This window comes from Pipistrellus kuhlii, unplaced genomic scaffold, assembly GCF_014108245.1.
Source record: "Pipistrellus kuhlii isolate mPipKuh1 unplaced genomic scaffold, mPipKuh1.p scaffold_m20_p_51, whole genome shotgun sequence".
Lineage (NCBI taxonomy): Eukaryota > Metazoa > Chordata > Mammalia > Chiroptera > Vespertilionidae > Pipistrellus > Pipistrellus kuhlii.
The window spans coordinates 2,173,348-2,189,911 of NW_023425553.1; the positions used below are offsets into that span (position 1 = coordinate 2,173,348).

General features: G+C 42.3%; 1 protein-coding gene across 3 annotated transcripts in view; it reads left to right on the top strand.

The window, feature by feature from the left end:
* Window positions 1-16,564, top strand: part of PFKFB1 (6-phosphofructo-2-kinase/fructose-2,6-biphosphatase 1) — a 46,788-nt gene that overhangs the window by 17,382 nt on the left and 12,842 nt on the right. For all 3 annotated transcript variants that reach the window (XM_036415764.2, XM_036415762.2, XM_036415761.2), the window contains exons 2-8: window positions 333-458; window positions 3,006-3,099; window positions 3,928-3,994; window positions 5,090-5,164; window positions 7,676-7,732; window positions 9,984-10,105; window positions 15,092-15,299. In XM_036415764.2, the coding sequence (XP_036271657.1) occupies window positions 333-458; window positions 3,006-3,099; window positions 3,928-3,994; window positions 5,090-5,164; window positions 7,676-7,732; window positions 9,984-10,105; window positions 15,092-15,299 (749 nt within the window). The remainder of the gene's footprint in view (window positions 1-332; window positions 459-3,005; window positions 3,100-3,927; window positions 3,995-5,089; window positions 5,165-7,675; window positions 7,733-9,983; window positions 10,106-15,091; window positions 15,300-16,564) is intronic.

Here is a 16,564-nt window from a genome sequence, read left to right on the forward strand (position 1 = left end):
CAGGGTCTTCACATCTTACACTAGCCTACAGCTAATATTTAGCAATTCCTTAGCCATGTTTAGTTGAATTTCTTATGAGTTTATATGTTGTTCAGTAGTATCTCTGAAAGACAAACAATGATCTGAATACTGTCCGTGAAGAAACTTGTCTCTACAGATTTTAGGTTAGATGTTTGCACTGCAATCTCAGTTTTCTGATTAATTCAAGAGAAGTCAATTTGCAATTTCCAGGGATTTTTATACAGTTATAAAATTCTGCATCCCTGAGTTGATACTATTAATAGATCATATGAACCTGGAGACAAGTTTTTGAGGCTCTGTTTGTCTTCCAGCAACTATACCCCAGTTTACCAATTCCCCCACAATGGTGATTATGGTGGGCTTACCAGCTCGAGGAAAGACTTACATCTCTACGAAGCTCACTCGATATCTGAACTGGATAGGAACACCAACTAAAGGTAAGTCTCTGAAACCTTTTGTTATACAGCCCCCTACAGGCTACTGGCTGGAAACAGAGTAAGGTAGTATGCCTCAGTACCAGGGAAGTCTCAATTATTAATAGAATGTGGACTATTACTGCTACTGCTTCTGCTACTGCTATTACTACTACTACCACTACCACTATACTGTTATAAAATTTCAAATTTCTTGAGCACATACTCTGTGCCCTACCTAAGGCTAGGGTCTAGGCAGGAAAACTAGTAAGATTAAATATCTTACCTCAAGGAGCTCCATTTTTGCAAGACCGTGCGCATCTGAGCTCCCATACAAACCCTACCACAGTCCCCTGTATGCCAACACTAATGGCATCGTGTGTTATTATAGTGTGTGTCTGGGTATCTCTCCCCCGGACCTGCTATAGGGGGCAAGGGACTAGATCATATTTATTTCTGTCTCTCAAGGATGACAAGATTAAAACTAAATACCAAATTTATTTATTCCCTAATGACTATGCTGATGCTTTTAAAGAATATCAACATATCGAATAGCTGAATATTTTTATTGGGCCATGTTCCTCCTTTACATGGCAAGTAGTTAGATTTCTCTAGTAAAATGGAGCACACTACTCCCCAGTGCAGAAAACAGGTCTCCTTGGCATTCATTTATCCACTCAAGCATTAATTATTTGTTGGATGTTGGGCAAACAAAGACAAGTAAGTCGGATGTTTGTCCTCACAGAACGCACAGCTATTCTTAAGTTCTTAAAACACCCAGGAATGAGGAACTGTTATCATCATTTCACAGTTGATAAAATTAATTCCTGGGAGGTGAAGTGTCTTGTCTAAGGGCACATGGCCAATAAGTGACAGACCCAGGATATGAACCCATATTTACGTGATTCCAAACCCTGACACTCACTGTACCACGGCTCATACTTGGCTCTACTGATGGGAAGAGAAAAGAATCCAACATGGCCCTGTACCCTCCCTTCCTCCATTCATTTCCTCTCCTTTCTCTTGCCATCCCAACACCTTTATTTATCTGCCCCATTCCCAACCCCCCGTTCCACCAAGTCTCCTCCTCTCTTCCTTCCATTTCTTCTTTCTCTTAATGCACTTTCTTTAATTCACTAGTGAAGAGTTTCCCAATGCTTTTCCATGTGCCAAACCCATGCTAGGCATTGGAGGTGTAAAAATGGATGCAATTCGCACCCTATTCTTGAAGAGTTCTCCATCTGGTTGTGATGCATAAGAGTACTTCATGTCACCTAGGAATCCCAGATTAGGATAGTGAGGGGGATCATAGGGGAAATTACCAACAGGAAGGCAGTGAAAGCTTCCAGGTAGGTTATATTTGAGCTGAGTCCTGTGGGAGAAGTAGGGCATTCACAGAACAGAGGGCAGAAGGAACAGTTCTCCTGGAGGCCTGCTGGCTCACAGGAGCCTCTCCTGAGTATAGGAGGCACATAACCCAGTGGTGGATGGGTCTTAACTCCAAGCTCCTTGGCCTGTTGTTCAAGGACTTCTACAATCATCCCCTGCAAGTCTCTCAGGCCTCAGTCACAGTGGATGACTCACAATCCCCCAAACATGCTCTGCCTTCCTCCAATGCCCTAGCTTTCTTTGCTCAAGCTGTTCCTCTACCTGAAATTGCCTTTGCTCCCTCCCCCATCTCCCATGTTGGCCCATAAAAGGCCTGCCCCCCCAAATGATTAATTCAAGTCTGCTTTCTCCAAGAAGCCTCAGATCACCCAAAGTTAACCTTTCCTTTCCCCTTACTTTTTACATGGCTCTGACAGAGCACTTAACAAACTGGATGAGATCTCTGTTTACTGATTTGTTCTCTGTCCTGTCTGCTGGATTCTGAGGACTTTGAGAGCCTCATCACACAAATATGGTTCATCTCTGAGACCCCAGGAGTCATGTCCTTCACAGAGTGTACGTCTAAAAAAATGTATTAGTTGAATGCATGAAATATTACTTTACCTCATTGCCTATTATCCCCTTTTCTTCCCTCCTCTCTGTTTTTTTTTCCCATTACAAATGAGAAATATGGCTTAGGGAGGGCTTAAATTTAGTTTCTCTGTCAGGATACAGAAAAATGTAATAACATTGGACTATGATTCAGAAAGCCCAAACTAGTTCTGACTCACTGTTTGACTCTTGGTGATTGATTTTACTCACTGGATCTCAGTGTCTTTATCTTTCCAGTGGAGTAGGGCATGAAAAGGGTTGGAGTTTATGATAAACTAAACTAGTGAAAAGACAACCAGCTTTGGAACCAAACAGCTCTGAGTTTAAATTCCAGTTCCCCACTAATTAACTATGGTGTTACTTACCATCTCTGAACTTCACTTTCCTCATTTGTAAAATGGAAATGGTGATTCCCACTTTGCAGGATTGTTGTGAATAATAAATAATATGGTAGACAAAATTTAAAGCTTTATAAGCATATGATATGATTATAAATTATACCTCCTTCTACCTCTAAATTCCCTCCCAACAAGGACATGTTTTTGCTACTGAGATCTTCCCAAACTCTTCATCAGTGTTCCCTGCTTTCAGTGTTTAATTTAGGCCAGTATCGACGAGAGGCAGTTAGCTACAAGAACTACGAATTCTTTCTTCCAGACAACATGGAGGCCCTACTTATCAGGAAGTAAGTATCTAACATTTTAGGGACCTGTGCTGCTCCCTGGCTGAGGGAGGGCTTTGTTCAGGTGATGGGGGACTAGGGCAGAGCCATGAGGGTTATCAAGGAGGCCCTCTAGACTCTCAAAGGGTGGTTTGGACAGCCCTTCTACCATATTACCTACAATATGTTTCTGGTCATAGCTATCCCCTGCTTAAAAACTTTGAACAGTATCTTACTTCTGACAGGAAAGAATGGAAACTTTTCAGGCTAATATTTGAGGCAAGAGTCTCAGTAACTTGGCATATTCCAATCTCTCCAATCACATCCATTCAACTTCAAGGTTGAGCACTTACAGAAAAGAGCCCTTGTCTCACTTATTGATCCATGCTTTCATAATAGAACCTTGAAAAGAGTAATCACTTAATAGATTTATACCAAAACCATAAATACATTGCCAATGCCATACATGTCCTTGCACTGGTATCCGTGTCAGGAATGCCTTCTCCTTCACAGACCATATACTTGGGCTCTAACTGGGTTCAAGAAGCAGCTCAGCTTGAGCTCTAGTAACTCAAGGAATGGAGCCTTTAATAATATGTCTTCTGTCATTCTGTTTTTCCTGGGCATGCCACTTTATACCTGCCCCTAAGATGTCCACACAGAACCACTGTAACCTGTGTGACATCTCTGTGCTTGTCATGGTGCCTAGAAGATAGGACACCTTGTGTAGATGTTTAATAGGGGAATAATTTAACCTAGGACATCTGAGAGATGGTGCAAAAGATACTGCAGGAAAATGGAGAGGAGCCAATCTTGAGGATGGGTCTTGTTTGTTTCTCTCTCCTTTTACAGGCGGTGTGCTCTGGCAGCCCTGAAGGATGTCCATGATTATCTCAGCCGTGAGGAAGGCCACGTTGCGGTAAAGAAACTTGTATTGTTCCCTACGGTTTCTGCTGGGATGGAGAACAGTTAATATGTGTATTGAGCATTCACTGTGTTCCACACGTTATTCTAGGTACTTTGTACATATTAATTTAATTCCACCTTACCCTATGAGATAGGTATTATACCCCACTTTATATCCCAGAAGAATGACACACAGAGAGATTAAATAATTTCCAAAAATGGTACAGTATGTATGTGGCAGGACAGAACTGTAATCCAAGTTGTTGTGACTCCTAAATATACAGTTAACTACTATACCTCCCACCTGACTCGCAAAAAATTAGCAGCAGTACACTAAAATTTAAACTACAGTAAAACATTTTGAGTTCTGAGATTTACCTAAACATTTTAGTCAATTTAATCTCAGGCTTTTGAAATAGGATTTGCAAATTCTAAAAGGGGAAAAGATCCTCAAATATGCAAATTGTCCCGTCTAAGGTGCTGGACCTTGTGAGTTGTTTCCTGTTCTTAAAGGGCTCCAGGGTGATAAGGAAGGAAGATGCCTCACCTAGACGATGAGAAATCAGTTCAAACTCTGTTCTGTCAGCAACTCTCAGTGACCTCGGTTAAGGCAAATCCTTCCTCAAAGGCTAGCTACTTCACCTGTATAATGACCCTAATAAAAACCCACAATTTTTGCTTGGCCAGCATGGCTCAATGGTTGAGCATCGACCTGTGAGCCATAAGGTCATGGTTCCATTCCTGATCAGGGCACATGCCCACGTTGCAGGAGGCTGCCAGTCAATGGTTCTCTCTCACCATTGATGTTTCTGTCTCTCTTTCCCTCTCACTTCTTCTCTGAAATTGGTAAAAATATATTTTTTAAAACCCCACAATTTTTCTTGTCTTATACTTACAAAGCCTGCTACATTTTGGGAGCAACAGTAGGACTCAATGAGTACTTGAGAAATTGACACAATCCAATTCCAAATCTTTCCTATCATTTGTCACCAAGTCCAAGTTCTCTTTCCTGGTAGCACTCCACGTGGCTAAATACAGGGATGCTCAAAGAGTAGGCATTCTACCAGCACCAGACTCACAGTAAACCAATCTCATCATGTGCCTCTAGGTTTTTGATGCCACCAACACTACCAGAGAACGACGGTCACTGATTTTGCAGTTTGCTAAGGAACATGGTTACAAGGTACAGTAACACTGCCACTCTTATCTAGAGCCTACTGATCCAGCACAAACTCCAAAGAAAGGCAAACCAGAGGACTCATCGGTGCCAACTCAGCTACCATAGGGTCAACGTTTTAATCTGGTTGAGATGGCTTTCCAGATCATGGTTAGAAGCAGCAAAACAGAACAGAACAGGAAAGGAGGTGTGCCATGTTAGGCAATGAAGGTGATGGCTGGCAGGCTGACACTGTGGAGGGGTTGGAGTGAGGAAAGTGGAGAGAGAACCAGTACAAAACACATATACACTGAGTGGCCAGATGATGATGATCTCTGAATACATAATAATCTGGCCACTCAATGTATAGCCTATATAATAAAAGGCTAATATGCAAATTGTCCCCTCAATCAGGAGTTTGACCAGCAGGAAGGCCAACCAACCACCCATGTCCCCTTCCCCTGGCCAGGCTGGCTGGACCCCACCCATGCACAAATTCATGTACTGGGCCTCTAATACATATTGATATATATTTTTATTTGAGTGGCCAGATTATTATATTTCAGAGATCATAATAATCTGGCCACTCAGTATATACGAACTAAAAGCCAGCATGGGAAACCATGAACAAAATGGAGGGGGGAAAATCTACTGAATAAGAGAAGATATTTGTGATATATTTGATAAGGGGTTAATATCCAAAATATAAAAAACTCATACAACTCAATAGTAAGAAAACAAAAAAAATCCAATTGAAAAATGGGTAGCAGACCTGAATATATATTTCTCCATCGGAGACATACAGATGACTGATAGACATAAGAAAGGATGCTCAACATCATGAAACATCAAAACCACAGTGAATAGCACCTCACACCAGTCAGAGTGGCTATCGTCAATAAGTCAACAACCCCTTGCTGGGTGGCTAAGTTAATTGGAGCATCATCCCATACACCAAAAGGTGGCAGATTTGATTCCCAGTCAGGGCACATACTGAGGTTAAGGTTTGGTTCCCAGCTGGGGCAGGTAATTGATCGATGTTTCTCTTATATTAATATTCCTCACTCCCTTCCTCTCTCTGAAAAATCAATTTCAAAAATTTTAAAGCCAACAAATAACAAATGTTGGCGAGAATATGGAGAAAAGTGAATCCTCGTGCATTGTGGGTGGGAATGTAAATCAGTACAGCCACTGTGGAAAACAGTATGGAAATTCCTAAAAAAAAAAAAATTAAAAAAAAAATAAATAAAAACAGAATTGCCACATGCCCCAGAAATACTACTTCTGTTTTTTTATCCAAAGAAGATAAAAACAGCCGAAGCCAGTTTGGCTCAATGGTAGAGCATCGGTCTGCAGACTGAAAGGTCCCAGGTTCGATTCCGGTCAAGGGCATGTACATTGGTTGCGGGCACGTCCCCAGTAGGGGGTGTGCGAGAGACAGCTGGTCGATGTTTCTCTCTCATCAACGTTTCTAGGTCTCTATCTCTCTCCCTTCCTCTCTGTTAAAAATAAATAAAAATAAATAAAAAAGAAGATAAAAACACTAATTAAATATATATGCACCCCTATGTTTATTTCAGCATTATTTACAATAGCCAAGATATGAAAGCAACCTACTGTAGGTGTCCATCAATAGATGAATAAAGAAAATATGGCATATGGAGAGCGATTGGGTTCTTAGAAAGATGTAGGGCTCCAAGAAGGATGTATATATACTTACACACACACCATGGAATATTATCTAGCAATTAAAAGAATGAAAATTACCATTTTCAACAACATGGATGTACCTAGAGGATATTATACTAAGTGAAATAAGTAAAAAAAAAAATGAATACCATATGATTTCACTTATTTATAGAATATAAAAAACATGCACAAATGAATAAGTAAAACAGAAACAGACGCATAGATACAGAGAACAAATTTGATTGCCAGAGTGAATGTGGGTGTAAAAGGTGAAGGGGAATTTTTAAAAAGTTTTCTTTGTGACGAGAAAGAAAGAAAGAAAGAAAGAAAGAAAGAAAGAAAGAAAGAAAGAAAGAAAGAAAGAAAGAAAGAAAAGAAGGAAGGAAGGAAGGAAGGAAGGAAGGAAGGAAGGAAGGAAGGAAGGAAGGAAGGAAGGAAGAAAGGAAGAAAGAAAGGAGAGAGAGAGAGAGAGAGAGAGAGAGAGAGAGAGAGAGAGAGAGAGAGAGAGAGAAAGAAAGAAAGAAAGAAAGAAAGAAAGAAAGAAAGAAAGAAAGAAAGAAAGAAAAGAAAGATTGTCTTTCTAAGCCTGATTTATTTTGTAGACATTACTTATAGGATCCCATGTTTAAAACAAAAAAAAACAAAAAAACAGTCAAAATACAAAGCAATAATCTGGAACATTCAATTTAGACCCCATCTGCCCCATAAAAATCTGAATCCTTAAAAGCACCACTGAATGAAATCCTGTTGTCAGAGATGCCCCCAGTGATGAATCAGAGTCATTGAGAAAGGGTCAAGCCTATCAAACATAATTCCCTGATGGAAATCTCTCTTCTGTTTCTCTTATAGGTGTTTTTCATTGAGTCCATCTGTAATGACCCTGGTATCATTGCAGAAAACATCAAGGTAAGGACTCCCAGTTACCTTCCCTCCTTACTCTGCTTCAGGCTTGGATCATGCCTAAAACTACCTCTATTGGATCAAAGGAAGTATTCTTCCCCAAGGTTCTCTTTCCACTTCCTACAGGAATCATTCCATGACAACTGTGGCCTACAATTTTCCTATGAAATTAAATGAGGCAAACATATATAGAGTTATTAATATGCAGCAGGCTCCAAGCTTTACTCATTGATTTTTCACAACAAACCTGCATGTTAGGAATAATTTCAGTGTTGGAAACTGAGGTTCCAAGAGAAGTGACTTGTCAAGGATTTGTACCATCAGAAAGAGGTAGAACTGGGAATGGACCTCAGACTTGGCTATCTGCCTCAAAAACTCTTTATTCTGCCCCACGATTCACAGCAGAGCTATCACTGCTTTTAGATTCTAGGCATGTGGTCTAGAATTAGATCACTTTCTGTATTTTATTGTTCCTTATTTCATCAAATTACTGAAGCTCAGTGACAGAAGATACCTTAAAAGTCATCTTCAACCCTCCATCAGATACTTGAAATCTCAGGTGAATGTTTGTCTAGCCCAGTGGTCTGCAAACTCATTAGTCAACAGAGCCAAATAATCAACAGTATAACGATTGAAATTTCCTTTGCGAGCCAAATTTTTTTTAAACTTAAACTTCTTCTAACGCCACTTCTTCAAAATAGACTCTCCCAGGCTGTGGTATTTTGTGGACGAGCCGCACTCAAGGGGCCAAAGAGCCTCATGTGGCTTGTGAGCCACAGTTTGCCGAGCACAGGTCTAGACTTTCTCCCCATACCTCCAGTGACAAGAGGCTCATTGCCTTGATAAAGTAAAGTCCAATCAAGCTGAAATCTTGTAATTTCCATTCAACTGGTCCTATTTTTTGCCTCTATAGGCACAGAACATGCCCAATCCTTCTCTTTCTTCTTTGTCTATTCATCCATTTATTTATTCAACAGAAAATGAATCCATACACTATGCTGGGCCATTCTGGGTATTAGAGATATAGAAATGGATAGAGAAGAATCTTGCTCTTGTGCTCACAGTCTTGAGAAAGACTGACAAGTTCATAGGTATAATTCTGCGCTATCAATGCTAAGATGAGGGAATAAGGGAGGCTGTGGGAACAGAATATTAAGAACCTAACATTGCATGAGAGGGGTAGGTGCAATAGGAAAACTTCTCAAGGAAGGCAATAGCTAACCTGCATCTTGAAGAATGCATAGGAATTTGGCAGGCAGAGAATGGGAAATAACAGAATAGCATGTATGAAATATGGCATCTCCAGGGAACTGTAAGTTGCTTGGGTTGGCTAAAGCAAAGTGTGCAGAGAAATAGGGGAATAATAGGAGATGAAGATGAAAAATTCTTTCCAGCCCAATCATGACAAACCATGAGTCACCTGCTAAAATATTTCATAGTTTGTGCTAAAATATATGAGAACTGGTAAAAGGTCTTAAGCAAGGGAATTCTATGGTCAGATCTGCAAGTTAGAAATATCCTCTGGCTATTAGTATGGGAAATACATCAGAAACTTTTTTTTCAATAACAAGATTTTATTTTATATATTTTTATTGATTTCAGAGAGGAAGAGAGAGATAGAAACATCAATGATGAGAGAGAATCATTGATTAGTTGCCTCTTGCACATCCCCTACTGGGGATCGAACCCACAACCCGCATATGTGCCTTGACGGGGAATAGAACCATGGCCTTCTGGTTCATAGGTCAACGCTCAACCACTGAGTCACACCGGCTGGGCAGAAGTAACAAGATTTTAGAGAGTGATCAGTCACAAAGCTATCATGAACATTCAGGCGAAAGAAAATACAGGCCAATTGAAGAGATATTTGTAAGATATAGTGGAGAGGATTTTGGTGCCTGCTGAGAGGAGGGGAATGTTAAAAAGGGACTCATCTAGGATGTTTCCCAGTTGCCTTTTAGGCTCTGTTGACTGAGTGGATGAGAGTGCCCTTCACTGGGATGGGTAGAGAAGGTAGGTATTGAGAGAATTGGAGATGCCAGCCCTAAAGCAAACATGCCATATTCTCCCAGGAAACACTCGATACATGTGAGTTATTGTGACCCCTGGCCAGGATCTCCTGTTTTTCAGCCATTTCTCATGGCACAATCTCCAGGCCTCTTATAAATGTTCTTAAATGATCTCTAATGGCCCTTCCCAAGGGCACTGTCAGAGTCTCTGTCTTCCACGGTCCCTCTGTCCTTCTCTCTTCTCCCAGCAAGTGAAACTCGGCAGCCCTGATTACATAGACTGTGACCGAGAAAAGGTTCTGGAAGACTTTTTAAAAAGAATTGAATGCTATGAGCTCAACTACCAACCCCTGGATGAAGAACTGGACAGGTAAGAACCCAGAACTCTACAGTCCAGATCTGGATGCTTAGCGCTGTTTCAATATGCTGTAGGACCTAGGAAAATTTCTTCCCTCTGTGGACCTCAATCAGCTTCTGTATCTGTAACATCAGGAAGCTGGACTTGATTTGTATTCAAGGACCCTCCTAGTTCTAATTATCAATGAGGTGGTGATTCATTGACCTGCAAGGTGTTCACAAGAGGATTGAAGTCGTGTTTTCTTGAGCAACATGGACATATCAGGGATAACATATCAGGGACCTGATCTTTGCTGGGGGTGTGGACAGACATTTATAGTTTCTCCTGCCTTTGTTGCTATTATTTTTTTGAATATTATTTTTGTGAATGGCATTTCAGTTTCCAAACATGTTCACATTCTTTGTTTCATTGAATCCCTTGTAAAGGAGACTAAAATAGGTCTTATGATCAGACATTTTCAGAAGAAATTGAGTCTTAGAGAGCTGAAACTACTTGCCCACGCTCTCACCATTAGAGCTAGGATTCTAACCACATATTCGGTCTCTTAGCCATGTCTCTTCTTACCATGCCCACGTATACCTCTTCAATGAATAAGTAGTTGGTCCCTCTGGGTTGTGGTTCTGTTCTCAGGTAGCTTCCACAGTGCCTTGAAATATGGGAAGACGCATGAAAAATTTAAAACTTTTATTCCTAATACCAGATAAAGATAGGAGAGGTGTTAGCTGTCAGTACAGGGAATATGTAAGTTTTAGACATAGGTTGTTCCCTGAGCCCTACTCTTTTTCAAAATGGGTTGTGATGAGAAGAGACTTTCAGAGTCACTCAGACTCTGTAATCCAAGTGAGAAGGGTAAGGAGGTTCCAAGCTGAATACTACCCTAAGAATATTAAAGAACATCCTTTTAGCTCTGTCTCACTGAAGTCCTGAGAGGTGAGCATTGTTACTGCCTCACTCTTCAGGGAAACAGAGACCCAAGTGCTTATCTGAGGCCACAGAATGAATCAGTAGCAGAATATTGGGTCTAGTAATAATTAATGTCGTTTTTAACATTCGTTTAAAATCTTGCTTGGCGTTGGCGTTGACTTGTATTGACATAACCTTCAAACACGTGGTATCTACAGAACGTGTGAAGTGCAATTAACAAGTTTTGCTTGAAAAAGTTTGTGTTTGGTTTGGTTTTTGTTGCAAAACTAGGGCTAAGAAGATGGCGGATGAAGAGCATATTCGGCACTGCATGCTTTACGAGTTCCAATTAGGAAGAAAAGCAAGTGAGGCTGCAAAAAACATCTGTAGTGCTCTTGGTCAAGATGCAGTTAGCGCCAGAAAATGCCAGCGTTGGTTTGAGAAATTTCGCGAGGGAAATTTTTCGTTAGATGACAAGAGTGGTCGAGGCCGTGTGTCCAATTTTGATCAAGAAGCTCTTCAAGCTCTTTTGGTGCAAAATCCTCAAATTACCCAACAAGAGCTTGCGACAACTTTAAATTGTTCACAAAAAAACAATTTCCAATCAATTGCGTGCACTTGGCAAAGTCCAAAAGTTTGGAAAATGGGTTCCTCATGAGTTGACCGACAACAACCGTAATCAGAGTCACAATTTGCAGTTCGCTCCTCTCTCATCAAAACCGTTTGCCGTTTTTAGAGCAAATTGTTACCGGAGATGAACAATGGGTGCTGTATGTTAATTTGAAAAGGCGGCCTCAATGGTTGGACAAAAATGAGGCTCCACAGCCCACGCCAAAACCTGACTTGCATGCGAAAAAAGTGATGTTGTGTGTTTGGTGGAATTTTAAAGGAATTCTTCATTATGAACTTTTACCATCTAACCAAACCATTACAAGTGCAGTGTATAGCGCCCAATTGGAAAGGTTAGCCCAAGCTTTAAGAGAAAAAGAACCCGCGCTGATTAATTGGAAGGGCGTAATTCTTCACCACGATAACGCACGACCGCATACTGCAAGAATCACTGCTGAAAAACTGCACCAGTTGGAATGGGAAGTTCTCCCTCAACCTGCATATTCTCCTGATATTGCCCCTTCTGATTACCATTTGTTTCGTTCTTTGCAAAACTTTCTTCTTGGAAAAAAATTTAATAATGAAGAATGCCTCAAAAATGCATTGACCGAATTTTTTGCATCAAAATCACAAGAATTTTACAACAGAGAGATTAAAATGCTTCCTGAGCATTGGGCACAAGTAGTAGAAAACAACGGCAACTATATTGTTGATTAAATTTTGTTGTATTGTTTAAATAAATTCGATTTAAAGTATTAGAAAACGACATTAATTATTACTAGACCTAATATATACTCAGACACTTATCTGCAAACTTCCAGCCTGGTTCTTCCCTTCTCACATCCCTAGGTCATACAAAGTGTCACATGAGGCTTAGACACACAGTACAAGGGGCAGGACCTTAGGTATAATTGTGAAGATTGTTCTCTGTGCAGGGATATTTAGATCCAGGGTATACTTACTTTTTTCACCAAGGCATGTGTGCTGGAGTGGAACTGTTTCTGCCCTGAGGAAAGTGTAACCTTTTCCAGTTTCCACATGCAGCATAGAGGCTAGCAGCCTATGGTGAGAGAAATTTGAAGGAGAGGAGCTGAGGTGAATGAATGGCATGGAGAAATCCCCTAGCCTCCTAGCCTTCTAGCCTTCAACCTAAATTCCTGCAGGTGCTCAGTCAGTGTTTGATGAATCAGTTTGAGCATCACGGTTGACTTTAATCATTTTTCCATGAACAGACATTTATAGTCCATGCCTCAAGACCCAGCCCTAAGCTCTGCTTTAGGAACCTAAAGAGCGATAGTCTGTCCCTGCTCTGATAGAATGACCATTTTGTTTGGAAAGACAGTGAATATGCAGTTGACAGAATAGCAGGGATGCTCACACAAGTGGGCTGGAGGAACACCCAACTCATCTTGAAGGAAGAGGTCTAGAAGAGCAGGTTTACCCAGTAGGTAGACTAGACATGTGTTTTGGGTACCAACGAGAAAAAGGCTACAAAAAAATAAGAAGAAAATAGTCTTGGAATAATTTAATATTTTATATTTCCAGCATTAAGGTAGTCAAAATAGTAAAAAATAAAACCAGAACTTGGTAGAACTTCCTTTTAATATAGATTATGGTTTTTGTTTTAAATTATATGTGGTAGGGTGGAGTATTAGCTACTGTCATACATTTTTCTAAGTGACTTCTCATGTCTGGGCTCAAAGAAGTCTTCCTAGAGAGAGTGAATGTACCAGCTGTAGAAGGATAAATACATAGGGGCTCAGCTTTGGAGACCAGACAAGGAACACATTTTCAAGCAAAGAGAATAGCACTTCCTAATGGCCTAGTTAAATCTGAATAAGAGTAGATGAATACAGAGAAACACCCAGAAAAAGCATAAAGGCTGGGGTAAAACAGAAGTTATGAGCATGGGCCTGGAGCAGTGAGGCCAAATAGGACCAGTGTGTAAAGGCACCGAGAATGTCAGACTAAGCTGAGGAATTTGGAAATTCTCCTAGAGCCACTAAGAATCTAGCGTCAGGGACAGACAGTAACCAGACAACAATGCTACATCATATATTTTCTACCCTTAAGCTCGGAGGGTCCTTGGAGAGGTTGACCTTAGGCAAATCACTTCCTTCTCTCTGTTTCAGTTTCCTTGCCCATAAAACAGAGATAATAATTTCTGCTTCCTATGATTGTTGTGAGGATTCATGCACTTTGAAGTCTGCATTCCCTGCCAGAAGCTTCCAAAATGTTCAGCAAATATGAATGCCCTATGGGATCATTGGACATGAATGACAGGAAGGGGCATGCCGAGTATGGTGCAGATAGAAAGGCCTTCGTTAGGAATAACAGAGAAGCTTTCTGAAACCAAACCCATCGCTCACTGCCTTGCCTGCTTTGGGGTAGAGCAGCTATTTCCATTCACTTGGTTTTGTTACTGTGCACACAAGGTTGCTAGTGTGTTTCCCCATTGCCCTAGCCTCCCTCACCTCTTTCCAGGGATCACCCTGAACTCCTCACAATAAAACAACTTAGGAATTAGTGCCTGGCACAACAGGTGCCTCAAAGTCTTGCTCCATGGTTCTATTCTTGATTAGTCAAAGTTCCCCATTTCAAGCTCCTCTGCAAACAGGTTGTTGAATAATTTGATTATCATTCTGTGTATAGTTGTTAGTTCATGACAAAGAGGAGACTGAAAAGTGACTCTAAGCAAGGACCACAAGTTCCCCACTGATGGTGTGAACCACATCTGTATTCCCATGCCCCAGCACATGACACACCTTAGAATATGTTTGTGGAATGGAGGATGAGCATTGGTCATGCATTTCTAAGTATATATTCCTAACTGGCCTAAGAACTTCCAAGCACAATGCTTAGAACAGACAATGGTATATTTGTTGACTGCTTGGCCAATAGGGAAAGAATCCAACTCGTTCCCCTTTCTGAGTAAGGAAGATACATACACACAGAGACACAGCGCACACAGACACAACCTTGTAACTGCCTATAGAGTATCAAATACAATATATCATAGCAGAGATTCAAAGAACAGAGAAGCAGAGCTCAGGTCATGGTTTGAAAGGGTGAAGGAGTGGACAAGTTTGGAGCTGCTGGGGAGATGTTGGAGGTCTCCAGAGACACAGAGGATTACTGCTTCTCTCCAAGTATATCAGGAGTGTGAACCACAGAAGACAGAACCCCAGATGCCTAGAATGTGATAAGTAAAGGTGAAAATACAGCCTGGCTCAAGTTGAGACTGAGAAAAGGATACAGAGGGAGATGGTAGCAGGCAGTGAGCTTCTGAAGGTGTCCAGGAAACAAGTTTCTGAGACAGGTACCTAGAATAAGAAAAGTCATGGCATCCTGTTAGAGGAAAGGTTGGTGAAAGCTGGGTTGTGGAGGAAGCTTGTTAGGCAGGGTGTATAGTTGGGGTTTCTCTTGGGATTAGCCTTTCCACCATCAGCCCCTGAACTGCCCTTGCTCTTGCTTGGACTGGCCCAGCCACCTGTCCTACATCAAGATCTTCGACGTGGGCACACGCTACATGGTGAACCGAGTTCAGGACCACATCCAGAGCCGCACAGTATACTATCTTATGAACATCCACGTCACACCCCGCTCCATCTACTTATGCCGGCATGGTGAGAGTGAACTCAACCTCAGAGGCCGCATTGGAGGTGACTCTGGCCTCTCAGCTCGGGGCAAGCAGGTAGGGAAGGCCCCATGTACCCAGAGGCATTGGCTGATCTGGACCAGGGGGTGCCGCAGGTGGGTGGAGTAGCCACTACCTGGGTCCTGAGGATTGGGAGTCTCAGTGACAGGATAGAAGCAGGTTCTGGTCACTCCCACTCTTTTTCCCTGATAGCCACTCCATCTTCAACCATCCTTAAATGCTACCAAGTGCCCACAGGAGCTACAAGGCTGAGAAGCTAGGTCCTGGCACTCCATGTGCTCATACCTCGCTGCTTCTTCAACCCCAGCTTGATAAGCACCTTGGCTCCACCCAACTGGTCCCCTCATCATCCTCAAAACTCTGTGTTTTTACTTGTGCAGTTTCCTCACCTAGGCTGCCTTCTTCTGTCAGCTGATGACCATCACTTGCACGGACAGCTACCCTGAAGTGCCCCACCCTTGAATCCATCTTCTCCTCCCTTACTCAGGGTTAATGCTACCCCTCCCCTCCACCCACTGCAGATCATCACACTGTCAGCACTTATCCCCAGCCTGTGACTGCTTCCTTCCTGCCCCACCTCCCATACCCCCTTCCAGGGTCCAGTTGCTGCTCCATGGTCTGGTCTAGGAAGCCCTTCACTGTCCTCTCCAGTCGCCAGACAGCTTACCATTCTCTGGGCTCCATATCTCCCAGTGCTGGCCCATCTCTGACTTTCTGGCCTGAGTCTTTTCTATCCTTCTAAGCATGGTGACCTGCACATTATGGGTGCTGGCTCAATAAAGGGACACATTTTCCCACGTTCAGCCCTGTGCCTAGGCTTGTTAGCACAGGTCCTTGCTGGGGAAATCGCTTGGGGATGGGACAAATGGGATGTGGGTGCACAGACAGGAAACACCCTCTTTCATTGGACACTTGTGGCCTCATTTAATCTTCACAGCAGCTCTGTGGGGTGGGCATTCCCATCACCAGTTTATGAATAAGCAAGCGGAGTCCAAGATAGGAGCAGAGAGCAGCCCCAAGTCAGACACAGTGGGAGCAAGGAATGAAAACCAGGCCTTCCCCCCTGCCCCCTGCAGCCCCACAGCAGAGGTGGCATTGTCACAGGCAAGGGACTGCACCCATCCTCGTGGCTCCCTTTCTGTGGCCTTCACACTGACAGCCTCCCCTCAAGAGCAGAGTCAGAGGCCACCAGAGGCATCACCCTCACCTCATGGCACCACCTGCAGCCAGGGGTCTCTTGGGTGCAGCTGGCCATGGCCTTGCCCACCTAGCTCAGCACCCAGCTTGGACACATGGCCACT